Source organism: Uloborus diversus, chromosome 9, assembly GCF_026930045.1.
Source record: "Uloborus diversus isolate 005 chromosome 9, Udiv.v.3.1, whole genome shotgun sequence".
Taxonomy (NCBI): Eukaryota; Metazoa; Arthropoda; class Arachnida; order Araneae; family Uloboridae; genus Uloborus; species Uloborus diversus.
This window is the reverse complement of record NC_072739.1, coordinates 42,011,277-42,029,993: the sequence shown is the minus strand read 5'-3', so window position 1 is coordinate 42,029,993 and position 18,717 is coordinate 42,011,277. Positions and strand designations below refer to the sequence as shown.

Below are 18,717 nucleotides of genomic sequence, written 5' to 3'. Positions count from 1 at the left end.
TATACCGATAGATGGCAGCACCATCACCGGATCGAACAGTTAATGAGAATTTAGAACTAGTCCAAGAGCTAATAGCTACCTGGTGCTAAGCACCCCCAGAGGTATCGTTTCACTTGGAGGACATTGAGACCACGAGCATATTTAACGTCGCCCAGTCCCATTCATTTAATGACGACGGTGGGTCTTCGACCAGCGAGGATCGAACCCGAGACCCTCCGGCCCCGAGTCCAATGCCTTACCGATCAGGCTACCACGGCCCCAAACGAAATCTAAATTTTCTAATTTTTCAGAAAGATGCGAATAAAGTTTATTTACATGTTGCCACTTACCAAACAAGTATACGACGATGATAGATTTCAAAATTTTCAGCGAACTTATTGCTCATAGCATAAATTAATGTTATTTTTTCTATTTTGAAGTATTTTTACGAATAGGCATGCAATTTTAAAGTGAAACATATACATTCTCAGTGAGTTTTCGCATTTTTTCTCTTCAGTTAAATAGAGATTTTCGAAACTGCAACTGCGAAAGCCAAAACAAAAACAGAAGTAAGCGTGGTTAGTTGAACAGCATGTAATTTTACTAAAACCTTCCATCCTTACTCAAAACGAGGCGTGATTTATTTGATTTCAAGGAAAAAATTCTATAGATCATCATGAATAACGGATATTTAAAAGCTTCTGAGTTTTGTGACGATGCCAGATATGAAAGTTTCTTAAGTGATCATGAATCTCAGCTTCGATCTCTCGGAATTCCGCAGTGTAAATGGAAAACCCTATGCTTTAAATTGAGTGAGTCGGTAAGCTTACGCGAAATGTAGATTATCATTCAAATGCATGTTTATACAATTTCAGTTTCTTCCACATCTTCTGTCTTCAATTTACAGTCTTCGGATTTCAAAAAATGAAGTCAGGACTGTAAAAATATTACTTTTTTTTCCACTTCTATTTATGCAATATGTCAAAACTGACTAGTAGAAAGCAGACAAAAATACGAAAGGAGAAATGCAAAACCACATAACCGATTCAGGTCTTACTTAGCAGAAAATAGGATTTTTGATTGTAGGATATTTGAAATAAAAATATTTTTATTTTCAGGGGCTTATCCCAAGAGGGATGTATTCCCCTCCCCTTCAAAAAAAAAAAAAAAACCCCAGAAATCAATCTTTTTTGACTGTTGAAAAGTACCAAAATCAACCATGTACCCCTCCGATTTTTTTTCTTGATATGACACTACTCAACATAGTTGAATTAGCTAGGCAAAGTATTTACATGTACAGCCTGTACCTATGTGATTTTTTTCGGTAAAAGACAACATTAACATCTGTCAGTCAGGAAGAAAGTGTCTCAAAGTATTAATTTACTGAACCATAACTAAAAATTATAAAACCAGATGTACCTAACTGTCAGAGATGACTTTAACGGCGGACCTTCTTGATCAGACTCTTCTTGATTGGCAAAAGAAAACTTCATGTTATTAAAAGGAAAAACAATAGAAAATTCACAATGAACTTCCTGAACCAAATAGAAACTTATTGACCCAGATTTTTTGAGCAATCACGATTGCTTATTGTTCTCATTTGACCGTTTTTGGTGTCCGTGCCTTTTTCAGCTTGGACCAGAAGCCTTTGCAGCACCACCGCCCACCGTCCTCTGCTGGCGGCGCGGCGCGGCTGCTCCGGTCCTGAGCTATCCACTTCTCCTGGTCGGAGGCGTCCATGTCCTACACACACGCACGTTCACACACATACACACACACACATCCACTCACACGACTTCACACATATACCCTCACACACGGCTACGTGCATACACACAAATCTACACACATACACAACTATGCACACGTAACCGCCCAGGAGGAGAGGTAGGCCTGGTGGGGGGGGGAACAGGAGCCGTTTCTAAAAACAATAACTCCAATGAGTAGGGTCCTGTCTCCGTTCGTGATTGCGAAAAACATAATTTGAATTTAAAAATTCAGAATTCAAATTAATTTTCTTGTTTTTTTTTAATGTTAGTAATGTCCTATATCAGGCAGTGGCGGATCCAGCCGATTGTTTTAGGAGGGGCCATCCGAAATTTTTGAACAAACTCCCCAGGGCCGAATTTAGCTCCATGCCGCCCCTAGGCAATTTTGAAATCTGCCGCCTTCTTCCCCCCCCCCCAAAAAAAAGAAGCAAAATATCCTTGACTCAAAAAAACGTAAAAAAGTGTTCCCCAAATTCAAACTGTCAAACTTATGAAGAAATAGATGGCGTTTCACATTCTGAGGCGCCCCAATGAAATGATCACAGTGTTCTCCCAAAAAAATTTTTATTCGGCAAATTTTGCTGACATCTGACGATTTGGCAAATACCATGATTGAAAAACATTTGACTTTCATAAGATGTGTGAAAGTAATCATTATTAAAGTACAAGAAAAAAAATTGTCTCTGTGGAAAATGAAAGAATGCTAATATTTTACTTTCAAGAATAACAATTTAATTAAAAAAATGTGTATTATAATAGCAATATTTGCTGCCCCTGAAAAGTTTACCGCCCTAGGCAACTGCCTACTCTGCCTATTGGGAAATTGGGCCATGATAACTCCTCAGAAATTTTATTAAAATGAAATTTTAAAAACTCAATTTTCGAGGTATCGAGACATTAGGTGAGGGGATGGATTTAGGAATCTCCCTCGAAAATGTTTCAAAATTTAAATTTCCGAGTAATTTTTAAAAATTAAAACACATTTTGTCTATTTTTGATGATGTACAGAGAAAGGTCAGGTTTCGGGTGCTGCCCCCAAAATACTTTTTGAAAATAAAGCTTAAAAACCAAAATATTCTGTCATTATACATTGAGAAGTTAGAAGAGGAGGGGTGCTCTTCTAGCTCATCAGCTGTCCAGCCTAAAAATGCTCCTTTAGGTAATGTTTGCTTACATTAAAGGAAGTGTGAAGGTACTGAGAATCCTTCCTTTCTCAAAATATTTTGCCTTTAAGTTTCTAAAAATTCAATTTTTAACTATATTTATACATATTTTAGAAAGGGATGGAAGATTCGTGAGCTCCTCCAAAAAACCTCCTTTTAAAGCTATCATCATGATATAAACTAGGGAGGGAGGGGGTCCTATCAAAACTCGTCTGTAATTAAAGTCCCCCCCCCCCCAAAAAAAAATCATCTAAGTTACATTTGAGTAAGTTAAGTGTTAAGGGCTGGATAAGCTAGTTTCTGTTGACATTTTTCCTAAATAAAAGACTTAAAATGCAATTTTTTGCTACATATCAAGGCATTTGTGAAAGGGCATGGGAAAAGGGTGTTCTCTTCCTAGTTTCGAAATTAAATCATAAAAACGAAAATTTAGGCTCTCTTTGGTCTTGTGAACAATAGATATACTGTGAGAACCACAGCATTTTGAGATCGTCCAAGTGTCTGCAGTTGGAATCAAGAAATGATGTAAAAGATGGAGAAAAATTTTGGAAATAAAAGTTTTGTTTTGAGGATAGGGATATAATTTATCTCCCAGCTAAGACTTATACATCTTTTTCAGTAAAATACAATTGTTAAATTTCATTATCTTCTCATAATATATTTTTCTTTTTTTTTCCTTAAAAATTTTGTACAACCACAATGCTTTGGGAGGGGCCCTCTAGATCCGCCCCTGATTTCAGGGCTGTCCAACTGCAAAGAGCCCACGGACCAGAATTCCGGTCACTGATCACCTGGCCGGCCGCAGTTTGAAAAATTTGAACAATAAGTTCTCGCCTCTTATACAATAACAATTAATAATAATTCTTAATGTATAAGAGGTAATTAATTATAAAACAATGAAACAGGAGGATTATAAAACAATTTGCTTAAATTTTAATGGAAAATTGAGGCAGATCGGCCTTCTTTACAAGGGCAGGAATGCCAACCTCGATGCTTTTCGTTGCCAGCAGAAGAAGGTCTATCAATGATTTGTCGGAGAGAGAGCTCCTGTGACGACTCTTGATAAAGTTCATTGTCGAAGAAGCACTTTCGCATAAATATCTGCTCCCAAACATGGAAGCGAGGAGAGAAAATTCTCGATTTCTTTTTCGAAATCAACAAAGACCGTAGAATCAGTGAGGGGGGTCTTTATTTTTAACCAATTGCAGGCAGGTTTTGCTTACCTGAAATGTTTTTCTCTTCCCTCCCTGTCCCCCTCCACCAACGCAAGGCAAAATCATTTCTAGGAATTCGTTTGAACACCACCGTGCAGGGTAGGACTGCTTGACCTTGACCTGTAGATGTCTTGTACCTTTTTCTCTCAAAACAATGAAAAGAGTATAAAAGGGCGATCAAGAGGAAATTTCGGGGACCCCGGCTTGACCAAGAAGGGTAGTCTCGGATGCTTCTTGATACCAATAAATGTCGAAAAAAGAAATATGCTGAATAAGAAGTTGGTGGGCCGCACAATATGTGTTCGCGGGCCGCATGCGGCCCGTGGGTCTCCAGTTGGACAGCCCTGTCCTATATTTTTTCAGCAGTCAAAGTATAAATGCAAATTAACGAAGGAATGTAAGTGGACATTTTCAAGTTTTGAGTAAAAGGTTTTATGGTAAGATAAGATAAATACCTTTGTGCTGAACAGTAAAGTAAGACAAACAACGTTAGAAAAAGCACAAATTTGTAAATTACAGCAGACACGCGTTTCGGCGTTCCCTGTAACGCCGAAACAGGTGTCTGCTGTAATTTACAAATTTGTGCTTTTTCTAACGTTGTTTGTCTTACTTTAAAAGGTTTTATGTTCAGGTCCTAGGTAGGCTTTCATCAATTTTTTTTCTAAGTAATGCTGTATAGCTACACTTAACAGGAGACCAGGGCTATCTCTTGCCCCAAGACAGAAGAGAGGTTCAGCTACCACTTGTACTGTTTATCTCCAATTTTTTAATTTTATCACTTAAAGCCCTTTGCTTTTCACTGCTTCAATAGTTGGATTAAAAATTCTAAAGAGTTGTAAAGACATGTTTCTATTATTCTAGTTCAATTATATTAGCATAGTTATTTTTAAAAAAATATATAGAAACATTACTTGGACCCATTATTTATTTATTTTCACTTTAAAAACAAGTTGAAAAGTTAATAGCTTCCTTGTTTCCAATATCTTGTTTTAAAAATGATTTTGAACTTGATCTATTTTTTTAAGTATAAGTAGTTTTATTATACCATATTTTATACATATTTGTTACCACAGCTTACTTTATTGTACAGGTCTTTGACGCAGGGGATGACTTCTTATATGTGCAGGAAGAAGTAAGTGAATTTTGCCGAATTATGAATGCTTTTAGTTTTAAGTTTTAGTTCCTACATGCATAAAATATGTCAATTCATTAGGAAATATTTTTCCTTATTTATACGACAAGGTTACCTTTAGGAGTTGGAAAAATTTTAATTTGGGTTAAAAATAGACCAATTGGAAGAAAACGAGTAGTTTTATCGGAAAATCATTCTAAAATGGAGTGATGTTTCAAGTCAAATTCTGCAGGGATCAGTTTTAGGAGAGACTCTTTTGTTTATCATTTTTATGAAAATATCATTTCATGAAAATATTTCTGGAAACATGAATTGTTTTGCCGATCAAATTTATCGGGATTGTAGAATATGAAGAACAAATAAAACAGCTTCAAAAGGATTTAGATCATATTACAAAATAAGCAGATAAGTGGGATATTGTAGTTAATATTGGGGAAATTCCAAGTGCTACATTTTGGTCATGAAAATATGTATTATATACAGGGTTCGGTGATTAGTCAGACAGAAAATGTTATTAATCTGCCTGTCTTAATAAATCAGGACTTCAAGCTTAGTCAACAGTGCAGCATTTCAAGTAACAAAGTCAATATTGAATGCTTGAATTTATCAATTGGTCTATTTGAAACTATTCTAAAAATGTCCTACCTTTACCTAGAACTTTGTACAACCACATTAGGAATACAGTGTTCAGAATTGGTTTCCTTATCTCAAGAAAGATGTTTCTTTTTTGAAAAGAGTTCAATGAAGGACTGTTAGGGTAACAAGGCGACTTTTGGATTTAGATACCAGACTGAAAAGGTGCATTGCATTATGTATAGCTTAGAGCAAAACGGCAGGGCCGAATTAAGGTATTGGAGGGCCCAAGGTCAAATGCTTTTTCAAGGTCCCCTTGTTGTCAAAACTTACAATTTTTTGCCATTGCTTTAAACAATTTTAGCCATTTGAGCTTCTAAACAGCAGGGGCCTTAGACTGCAGCCTAGTTGTCCTATTCAGTTATCAGACCCTGCAAACTAGATTCACAAGGGACATGTTTCAGTTTTTTGAATTCAACAAAATGAAAGACATTATTAGTGAGTTGAATTTTTTGAACAGAAAGCAGGATGAGGGGTCATTGTTTTAAACCATAGGCTAACCAGAACATTTGGAAAAATTACTACTTTAGTAGAGTTGTAGTACTTGGAGCAGCTTACCTGAAGAGGCTGTGATGAGCAAGGGGGTAGATAACTTCAAAAGGGCCTTATAAGTTACTAAGATCAGCCTAGCTGGATCCAGAGCCTATTGCTGGTTGTCACATTTGTATTTTGTATTGTTTGTATTTGAATTGGTTCAATTACTTGAATCACCCATTCATAGTTGTAATGGTTTGCCGATATATATCAGTTGATATTTGTCACGATATATATTCGATATTTATTTTGAAAATATCATGATATTTTGATACTTTCAATAATTATTTTTCCAACTATGGTATTTTCAATGTAAAAATTATATAAATCATACTAATGTTGTTCATTTATTATTAAAAATAACCAAAAAGTTATGTACTATATTTCTAAGACGTATTAATACATTTTTAATGCAGCAAAGTAATTCCAGGGGTCTGTCCAGGATTTTTCACAGGGTCCGGATTTTTTTTCTGATATTTGGCAGGGGGGGGGGGGGGGCATCGCTCTTTCAAGTATCAATATTTATCTACCATTCTACATTATGTTAAATTATGCTAGATATATTTCTGTACAGTACTTAAAATAATTGTAACAAAAATATAAATAAATAAAATAAAATTCAGAATAGGGTTCAGCATTCAACTTTTTGACCCAAGACTCTTAAAAGGCATAGAATTTCGTTTAAAACTTATAATTTCCGTGATTTTAACAAAAATAAAAAGATATTTCAATTGTTTACCTCTTAACAAAGCGTAATAATCATCAAAAAATCGAAAAATCGGATTCCCATAGCGGATGTAAAGGGATCTCAATTCTCAAAGTGAAGGCATCAAAAGTATAAAAACGGCTTGTAAAAGAAATATTTTTGACAAAATTATTTTAAAATTGCATTTTAGAGTCCTATGATAAACATATCATTAATATCTGTGGACACAGTTGACCCAAAAAATAAAATAAACCATCTATTCAGCATTTTAATTTTTGACTCATAACAGAAAATGGAATTTTGCTTTAAAAACTTGAAATGAGAGTTCTAACAGAAATAAAGAGACTTTTCATTTATTTGAATCCTAGTAAAGCGAAGTTAGCTTGAAAAAAGAACAAAATATGATTCTTATATCGGATGTTAAAAGATTGCATTTTTCAAAATGTAGACATCTAAAGAAAAAAAAACGGTAATTAAAAGAGTTTATTTAAAGTTAATCATCCTTGTGTTAGCATCGAAAAATCAAAACCCATATAATTTTCTCCCAAAATAACAATTAAACATCGCACAGCACAGCAGCTTAAAAACGCAAATATTGACAAGCTGGCAAAATGATGAGAATATTTTCTAATCAAGTCATTATAAAGGTTCAACGCCAGACATTAAGTGGTGATAATTTTGAAGTTGGTAACCCTATCTGAAGCGATCATATTTTTTCCTCACCCTTACTATCCCTTTGCAGTTCTAAGTTCATTTTGCAGATATATATTATTATTGTTTATTAAGTCATGAGAGGAGAAAAGTGCTTACCAATGCTTTTTCAGAAAAGTTTACAACAACACCCTGCTAATTAGCTGTGATAAAATAAACAACCATTATATTTGTAAGAGTGAAGGCTTTCACGGCCGGTGTCAATATTATGAAAGGATTTTTCCTGGCTGTTGTGCCGTGGTCTGAGTGTATATTCTCCAAACGTTTCGGCTGCATCTGCGGCAGCCATCCTCAGTGGTTCCGAGTTCGTAACTTCCAGGGAAGAGACTTCTTGGCAACTGATGCAAGTGTCGAAGTGCTGTCAACATTTATAGGGCATGGGTCCTCTTGGTTCTGGACTGGGATTGGCTGGTGAACGTCTGTCTTCATCGCTTCCTGATTGGAGCTTAGGCTCTCCTTTTCCTGCTCGGGGATTGGCTGCTGGGGATTCAGGTGAAGGTTCGTCCTTGTTTCTGATTGGCTGGAGGTTCTTGTTGTTTTGATCCTTTTCAGTATGGGATGCCAGAGCTTGTTTATCTTTATTCCTTCTTCTTTTTTGTTGAAAATATTTGGATGTTTGAATATCTCGATGGCTTCTCTGTTCAATCTCGCATAATAATGGCAAGTCTTTGAAAGTATTTTTGTCTCTTTGAATTTGATGTCATGGTTCCCCTCACTAAAAGTGTGTTCTGCGACTGCTGACTTCTGAGTGTGGCCTAGTCGGCAATTTCTTTGATTCTAGTGTTGACGCTTCTCTTAGTAGTTCCAATATAGGTAGATCCGCAGGAATCCGTCATCTCTAGATGACGGATCCCTAGGCCATCGTGTTTATCGCAAACCTACACATTCTGATCGCTATCTACACAAGGACTCTAATCACCATCCTCGACAGAAGAGAGGTGTAATGAAAACTTTATTCGTGAAAGCCAACAAAATCTGCGAACCGACTGCTATCGAGCATGAAATTTCCCACCTCACAAATGTTTTCCAAGCCAACGGTTTTTCAAAGCAGGAAATCAAAAAAGCCTTCCACCCCAAAATAAAAAAACAGCCACTTAAAGAAGATCCGATCAAGTCCACAGCCTACCTCCCCTACGTTGAGGACGTCACTGATAGAATCGAAAGACTTCTGCGACGCCACAATATCAAGACTGTTTTCAAACCCACCCACCGAACCAGCGACTTATTACGATCTGTGAAAGATGCAAGAGATCCCTTGTCCGCCGCAGGTGTTTACAAGATTCCCTGTTCCTGCGGATCTACCTATATTGGAACTACTAAGAGAAGCGTCAACACTAGAATCAAAGAACATCAAAGAAATTGCCGACTAGGCCACACTCAGAAGTCAGCAGTCGCAGAACACACTTTTAGTGAGGGGAACCATGACATCAAATTCAAAGAGACAAAAATACTTTCAAAGACTTGCCATTATTATGCGAGATTGAACAGAGAAGCCATCGAGATATTCAAACATCCAAATATTTCCAACAAAAAAGAAGAAGGAATAAAGATAAACAAGCTCTGGCATCCCATACTGAAAAGGATCAAAACAACAAGAACCTCCAGCCAATCAGAAACAAGGACGGACCTTCAGCTGAATCCCCAGCAGCCAATCCCCGAGCAGGAAAAGGAGAGCCTAAGCTCCAATCAGGAAGCGTTGAAGACAGACGTTCACCAGCCAATCCCAGTCCAGAACCAAGAGGACCCATGCCCTATAAATGTTGACAGCACTTCGACACTTGCATCAGTTGCCAAGAAGTCTCTTCCCTGGAAGTTACGAACTCGGAACCACTGAGGATGGCTGCCGCAGATGCAGCCGAAACGTTTGGAGAATATACACTCAGACCACGGCACAACAGCCCGGAAAAATCCTTTCATAATATAAAACCATTATATTTATTTGGCAGTAGCAATTATTTATCGCTTGCAAGAGTATCCCAAAAGTGCCGATTTTTTTTTTTTTTCTCAAAATTAGCCGATTTTGTATAAGCTGATCCCTCTAATTTCACTCTCAAAAAAGGTTCCAAAAATTATCGGTTTATACACAGAAATATGCGGTTTATACACAGAAATATGAGTTATTTTGCTTTCAGATTTGCTCTTTCAATAAACAATTTGTGACAGATCCGATCTTGTTTATCAGAATTCTGTGAAGGGTCCGTTTGTTTGATCAGGATTTTGTGAAAGGTCCGTTTTGGTTGATCGGATTTTTGTGAAGGGTCCGTTAACGGACCCAAATATCCTCTGGCCAGACCCCTGAATTCTGTTTTGTTTTATATTCATAAAATTCAGTAATATTAAAATTTTGATTATATTGAAAGTGCCTAATTAAATATTATATGTTGGTCAGAAAAAAAGAAATGTCTTATGACTGTGCAGTGACACATGCATATTTTTTATTTCTGAATCATATAACTGTAAAAGAGCTAATAGAAGAAAAATGAGTAAAACAGCTAATGCTAAATTAACTCCATTAAAATTGATAAAATTGTAAAATGAAATATGAAATATAAATAATGAAAGAAACCTTAATTTTAAGTCTACATATCATAATAATAATTTAAGAGTGATTTGTTGAGGATGCATTTACTATTTTGAAGACTTAAGTTTGTGCTGATTGAAAATATCGGATATCTATCAAAATATTGAATATTTTGGAAAATGTCATGATATTTTTGAACCCTGGTTGTAATTTATCTTGTTTTTTCTAGGTATCCGCGGATGAAACCGAAGATACAGATGAGTGTGAAAAAGTTGTTTGGAAAGTATATACTAAATGCTCCATGGACCCTGATGATGAAAATCAGTGTGTACACATAATTTGGAATATTTATCAATCTATATTGCACCTGTATAAAAAATTTCAATTTTTTTGACATATTTATCTGTGTAACTAGCTATCTATCTCTATATTTATCAGAAGGTCCAAAATCCATCTTCTTTACATTTCTATGTAGTTCCCCCCGCCCCCCCCCCCCCTGCAAAATAGTAGTAGAAAGGTTAATGTAATATGTCATAAATGTTGAATAAAAAAGCAACAAACTTTAAATTTAACATCTGAGTGTTTCCTCTTACATTAAAATTACAATAGGCGCTGCTTAATGTGATCACGGTTGATGTTTTTAGTCGCTTAATGTTATCAGAATAACGAAGTCCCAGAACACTTGTATGTTAACACACATTAAAAAAGTCGGATATTGTAATCAACGTCTTCGTTTATTGTTATCACTTTTTCATAAACTTTAAATTTTTTCCCCGTTTTTATTCCTCAATTAACAGAAATACATAGGCAAACGCTGACGAGATTAACTTTCTGTGTAGCATTTTGTGGTTTTCAATAGCAGTTCAAAATTTTTCTAGGAATGAAGCTACAGAAAGTTCGCCCCCAGTGTCCACAGACTCCCCTTAAGAAAACTTTCTTTTGCACCTAAAAAAATTCAGTCGCTGGACATGTTGCAGGCATTCATGAAGGACCTCCATTGTTGCCATTACTTTGTAAACTATTAAAGAATTGTGTCGAGATTGAAAACAAAGCGAAGTTAAATTAAAATTTAAACAAAAAGCAAAACCATGCTGGAAAAGATAGAAAAGCTGAATGTGCTTTGAAACTGGTTTACGAATGTCAGGGAAAACGGTCATATTTTACTTCACTTATTGCTATGCGATTAAAAATTGCATAATTTAGCTTTAACTTTTTATAATTCAGATATTTTCATTCTGTTAATTTAATAATTTATAATTTAAAACTGCGTTTAGTCGAGTCATTGTGATTTTAATTTGAGGTTGCCAAAATAAATGCACCTTAATTGGAAAAAAAAATCATTATTTTGTGTTGCCTGGATTCTTTTCGGTTATTGTTATCAAATTGTATTTGTTCCAAAGTGATCACATTAAGCGGCGCCTACTATACTTTCAATGTGAAAATAGTGGATGTAGCAATTTTAATTATGTACTATGATGTTTTGCTATGATTTTCATTCATTGTGTAAACATGTGTTGGAACTAATGTCATATACCCCACCCTTGGCGACTTTTTCCTTTTGGCGCCAAGAAAACGATGTATGACGACATATGTCATGCATCCTTCTTAGTGGTGCTTTTTTAGTGCCAGCAGGAAAAATTCAGATAAAAAAACATGATCAAAGCACTTCAGAACACAATATATCTATAAAAACAACATAAAACCACAAAAAAAAACATCAAGAATATACGCTTCAAAAATACCAGAAACTGGAAAGTTTTTGTACACAAAGAAAACTTACTAGAAAGTATTTAAAATGCTTAAATTAACAAATTACTATAACAGCTCACCAATGAAATATGTACCAATAGAAACAAAAGCTATTTTCCAACATGCATTTCATCGAACAAAAACTTCTCATACTCCGCTAAAAAAGTGCAAAGCGATTCAAATTGCGATGTTTAAAGCGGAAAACATACCCAAAATCAATAACTATTTCAGCCAAAAAAAACGCTTAGTTACTCTAATTTTGATGTATGAAAAGTAGAAATGTCTCAACAGAACAACCCAAACATAAACAATATGAAAATACCATACATTAATTTGCTATCCAGACATGCTTTCAAAATACCTATAAAATTTTACATAAAATAACACTTTCATATTTTTATAAAGTGCTAGAGTCAACTTATTTTCAGAAATTCAGTACCTAAAGGAGGCATGTTTACAGAATGTCTAAATAATTCGTGGCATCGATAAGAATTAACTTTTAGAATAAAATAACCGTACTATTTTTGTAAAATTAATTTGCATACAGTAAAAATAAAGTTAAAAACTACAAGAAACCCTCAAAATTTTGTGAGAACAAAAAATTTCGAAAGTAAGAGTTTTTTTTATTTTTTTGAATTCTAGAAAAAAGAACTTACCTTTTTATGGTATAAATCCTCACACTCAGTCTGAAACAAAACAACAAGGACAATGGCACCTAACAGATACACACCAAGTTGGAGTTTACTTTTAATTAACGTTCAAGTTTGAAGAAACTGGCAATTTCTAATATTTATTCATCGAAACACAACTACTGAATTTAAACTAACACAAAATAAGCTTTCCCTTTAAGGTATATTGCACGAAAAATCAAGAATCTCTCCTGCGTGAAACCGATAACAAGTGAACAAGTTTGAACAGATCTAAGATTGCCTTCGGGTTGCCAAACACAGGTTAGTTTCGCCAGGGATGCCATGCTTAAAAATTATTGCTTCATTATCGAGAAAAATATTTTAATTTTGTGCAAAAAATCGGATGTTGCCAAATGGGGGGGGGGGGGGTATCACATCTGTACCCATGTGTCTGCTTATAAATTGTCCAACATTTAAATTTGTTTACTATTCGGTTGCTTAACATTAAAGTATTTGGTCGAACCAAATATTTTCGGTTTGTCTGCCGAATATGCAGTATACTGAACATCACCCAAATGTTTGATATATCTCTCATTCTAATCTTGCTGTGGATGTGTTCCTAACATTACCTCTTAAGATCATATTTAATGTGCAGGGAGATGTGCATCGACGTGGCAAAAGCGTGTGAAAAATCTTGCAATCATTTCATTTGAGCTTGAGGAAAAATTTCTTTAGAATGAACAAATGACTTTGCCCCAGACAAAAGCTAAGAAAGTAGTATTTTTATATACAAATACAAATGTGACGACCAGCAACAGGCTCTGGGCCCAGCTAGGTTGGTCCTAGTTAATTAATTAGACCCCAATGAAGATCAATGGCCCTCTTAAAGCTATCCACCCCCTTGCTCATTACTGCCTCTAAGCTATTCCAAGTTTTTCCTAATTTCCAAGTTAACCTGAGATTTAAATAGCTTAAAACAATGACCCCTCGTCCTGCTTTCCCCGCAAAAATTTAATCCATTTACACCTTTCATTTTGATAAATTTAAATAACTGAATCATGTCCCCTCTGACTCTCCTTTGCTCCAGACTATACATGTTAAGCCTATTAAGTCTGGTATCATAATCTAAATCTGAAAGTCCCCTTACTAATCTAGTTACCCTTCTTTGAACCCTTTCCAATACAAAAATATCTTTCTTCAGATAAGGTGACCAAACTGATTAGCGTATTCGAAATGAGGTCTTACTAAACTCCTGTATAAAGGCAGAAGAACTTCTTAGATTTGTTTGAAATGATATATTGATAAACCCAAACATTTTGTTGGCTTTGTTACTAGCAAGTTTAAGTTTAGTTTACAAATGTGCATCGCTTCTAGTTTAAAGAAACAATAAGTTTTGATTCCGAATTGCAATGAAAGCTAGTTTTCAGTTTTTAAAAAGTGGCTAGCAATTGTTTTAAGCATTACAGGTATTATTTTTTCTAAGAAAGGATTAGGAAAGCTTTATGTGTTTATGAAATACATGACCAATCCATCAACTTTTCTGTGTATAATTTATATTTTTCAAAGTGAGATTAGAGGAATAAATAACCTGAGATCATTAACATGTTTTTTTTTTTTTTTGTATTATAATAAAGACTTTAATATTTTTTTTTTTTTTTTTTTTTTTGATAAAGACTTTAATAATTTTTTATTTGATAGTGCATTTTTTGAGAGTTGAATAAGAAGATAAATCATCCTCAGGAAGAAATGTTTAATAATGATAGTAAAATTTTCAAAGTAAAAATATCAAACATATCTTCAGTATTTGAAATATATTTTCTTTACTACTGAATAAGTTGTACCACATTCATATAATACTTATTTTTATTTTTTTGCTGTATGTTTTTATTATTATTATTACTTGTTTACTTTTTTATTTGATTATTTTTCTTGAAATCATTAGGAACTTTTAGCAACTTATTTTAAATGTTGCATATTAACAATTTTAGTGACAGACAGCCGACCTTGGGTCGATTAGATCTAAAGAGTCCAATCTGGCCCCACACCAGAAGAAAAAATCATTCCCTCCCCCCCCCTCCTTTAGGTAACAGGAGAAAAAAAGTATGATTAAAATTTGATTTCAATATTGAAAATAATTCAATCAAAAACTCCTACCCCGTTTTCATTAATTTTACCAAAAATTTCCTAAAGTTTCGATTTTGATGTCAGTTTTAAATTCTGCTGGAGCTTTTGAACAAGCTTTTCCCTTTCTCAAACCACTTTTGACTAAAACTGCATTTTCAGACTTTAATTCCTAAAATTTTCCCGGGGTCGTCGCCGACCTTCCATCTTTGTGGTACTGCAGGCGTCACAAAAGACAGTGTAAAATCTTGGGTCTTGTAGCATTTGATATAATATATCCGTCAAAGCACTAAATTGCACAGAAGAAATCGGTGTTTAACTTGTCTTACGTTTTTTTTTTTCACTCCAATTCTTCTTTTGTGTCTCAAATTTAAAGCAATCGTATTGTAAAAGGCCATACCACTATTTCTCCAATTGAGCCCCACATTCACTAAGGTTGGCTTTGGTGACAGAAGAACAATTAAAACAAAATAAAACTAAGCTAGTTACTTATGCTAAAAATAAAATTTGAATCAAAATCTCATTTCTTCATCAGTTTCATTTGTTTTTTATTTTGTGCAAAATAAAGAATTTTTACTAATTTTCTTTTCAGTATTTACCTCATTGATCATGCTTGGACTTATACGTGGGAAACAGCCCGAAGAACTTTAGAAAACAGCATTGATCTTGTGGAGAGAATGTGTTCCATAATGAATGTGTGCTTTCTGAATCGGCCAGTTGAAGATGCAGTTAATGATGTATTAAGAGAGATGTGGAAGTACGCTGATTATATAGTAAATCATTTACTCCCCCCCCCCCCCCCACCTTTCTCTTCAGAGTTTAAACTGGCATTGACTGTTAGTTTAAACACAAAAAATATGAAATGAGACAATCATTTTCTCTGTTTTAAAAAAATTTCAAACAAGCAAACCATTAATTGTTGAGATTTAAAAGCTTAGATATTATTTATTAATAAAAAATCGAACATCAAGGTATGACCGGAGTTGCTTTTACATTTGAATGAACCAATTGCCTGTTTGGGGATAGTTTGATAGTTGAAATTTTAACACTAACTTCAGTGGATGAACCCTAAACTTCAGTAGATAGCTTTCATTGTTGACTACTTTTTCATTTCTTTATTCTCCTAAAATTACTGTCTTACCAGTAAAACAATTAAGTGACCAGATCCAGTTCAGCCTTGTCAAAAAAAAAGCATTTCAATTGTCAAAAATATTACCAAATTATGATGCTGTGGCACGAGTTTCATTGCTGGTGATGTCCAAGGGTTGTTTGTCACTAAATGTACATAAAAGGATAAATAAGATATATAATTTATTGTTATAAAGTTTTCTGCTAAATCTAATGACAATGGATTTGTTTCCAAAATTTTAAAAGTATTTTTTTTTGGAAGATTATACTTAAAAACCTAGAATCTGACCATTTTTTAAATAATTTGTTTAAGTTTAATACTTTTTAAAAAATACTTAAATTGGAGCGCTTTATTGTTTACGGCTTCTGTCAATGACATCACAAATGATGAAATGCCATTCTGTGTTGCCATTCGCAGTGCAAAATATTTAATTTGCATCTTTACTCACGTGTACTGGCAACGATATGGTTGATATCAAGCGTAGAGCACAACATTTAATTCGTTTCTTGATTATCATAATGTGGAAACAAGGTAGAAAGATGCGGCAAAGTGCATCATTTGTGACGTCATCAAGACCACGCCTTGTTTGAAAAATTGCACATTTTAAAAAATTAATTTTAAAAAAAAACTGTTGGGAAAATGAAAGTATTTTCTGCATCCATGGTTTTTTTTTTTTTGCTCATTGTATCCGTTTCAATGACTAAAAGTAGTACTTTTGACTGAAGGAAACCACCACATTTTAAAAATAGTTTCTTGAAATTGCTTATCAAAATGAAGCAGAATAAGTGTTAACAGTTTTGCAGTGAAACAATACTATAATGAAATGAAATTGCAATATATTAACAATTTATTTACTGAATTTGTAAAAGGTTTTAATTTTTTTGTTACCTTTTAAAGGCTTAAATTTGGTGGTTACTCATTACTATATAATGAATCTGTGCTACAATCTAACAACTGAAGGTTGAGCCTCACAAAATTGGACTTTGAAGTCCTGATGGGTTTCAAAGCATTTAAAATGTTACAGTATCGTGAGAAAGCTGAAAGGACTGATAAGTCCTGTTAGTAAATTAAAAGTTTAAATTGAACTGATATATATAATGCTTTGTTTTGTAGTTATAAAATACCATTTATGAATGATATATATATTATGTTTATTTTAATGTATTATTCATCGTATTTGCTTGTAGAGAATGATACCACAAAAAGTATTCATGCTTATAATACACATGTTAAAAAGTTGACATTTAAATAAAATTTAGTTAAGTAATATAATAAATAAGTTATAATATAATATATTATATTATAACTTATTTAAGTTATAAAATAAAAGTTAACTATTTTAAATAAAATAAAAAGTTAGATATAAGTTAATAATAAAGCAAAATAAAAGTTTTTCATCAGATTATTTTTTGTGAAAGTAAGTAAAACGAAAGTGAAATCTCGTTACATTGAACTTTAAGCGACTGAAAACTTTTATTGCTGTAACTGGAATTTTTTGCAATGGAATTCAAGCAATGTAATGGCAGTTAAATCTGGACTGTAAATTAATTTCTCTGAAATGGAAATTTCATTGTAATGGGATTTCACTGTGTATATTTTAATGAGAAGCATCTATATTTATTGAATGCATTTTTTATTTCTTTTTTAAGGTTTAACAATTCATATTTGGTACAAAATTCTAGTCAGGTATGTCATTTTTTCATTCGAGTTTCATTAATTTTCTTTATATTTAAGTAATGATGTGTGTTTATAATTGATGCTGTGTGTCTATACATTTCTTTATAATTTAAATGTGCAATACAATTAGAGAGAGAGAGAGTAACCTTTTTTTTTCCTTTTCGAATTCAAGTAGCTGGAACAAAGAAAAAAAAAGTGGTTTCAAAAAATTGCTAAAACTCATTATTTGTAATTTTAGCTTATAATGTTGATACCTTGAGGTTTTACATTTAAAATAATTAGAGACGTACCGAGTACTCGGTAACTACTCGGTACTCGGCCAATTTGCCGAGTACTCGGTACTCGGCCAAATTCTGATCAGATACTCGGCCAATACCGAGTAGTTGCAAAAAATTGAATATTGTCCAAGACAGATACTAAAATTTATAAAAAAAGAGCAAGCATTATATTCTGCAATCATTTACAATTAAAATTTATAAGTCAAATTTAAATTTTGAGAATAATGAAGTTTGTAATGCTTCAATGGAATAAATCTTTATTTTAATGTCCCCAAAGTTAATAAAACTTATTTATTAAAAATTACGCAAGAAATGTAAGTATAGAAAATATGGAATTTTTATATTAAAAATGGATTTTTGCTACAAACAAAAATTAGTTATAAAAAATGTAAAAATACCTTTGCTTAAAAAATAAAACAACCTTAAAAGTACAGTGCAGGAACTCTGCAGACACGTGTTTTGGCATTACAAGGAATTCCTTTTTCAATGCACAAAATGGGGGCTCGTAGATTTAAAGGCATCCGACAAAAGTCGTATTTTTTTGTTGAATGTCTTTACATTCTTTAGCTCACATGTTATGCACTGAAAAAGACGTTCCTTGTAACGGGTGGGGGGGGGGGGCAGAAACACGCGGTCTGGAGTGTTCCTGCACATTTGTTTTATCTGCTTTTAAAAATTATTTATGTTTGGCAGATTAGAACTATAATTGATTAGTATACAGTGAAACCCTTCCTAACGGACACCCCTCAAAGGCGGACACCCCTCTTATGCG

General features: G+C 33.8%; 1 protein-coding gene across 1 annotated transcript in view; it reads left to right on the top strand.

Annotated features, from left to right (window-relative positions):
* Positions 1-560: 560 nt before the first annotated feature.
* LOC129229879 (tubulin--tyrosine ligase-like protein 12) overlaps positions 561-18,717 on the top strand; it is a 41,915-nt gene continuing 23,758 nt past the window's right edge. The window contains exons 1-5 of the mRNA XM_054864256.1: positions 561-799; positions 5,216-5,257; positions 10,592-10,686; positions 15,454-15,618; positions 17,640-17,676. Of these exons, the coding sequence (XP_054720231.1) occupies positions 656-799; positions 5,216-5,257; positions 10,592-10,686; positions 15,454-15,618; positions 17,640-17,676 (483 nt within the window). The 5' untranslated portion in view covers positions 561-655. The remainder of the gene's footprint in view (positions 800-5,215; positions 5,258-10,591; positions 10,687-15,453; positions 15,619-17,639; positions 17,677-18,717) is intronic.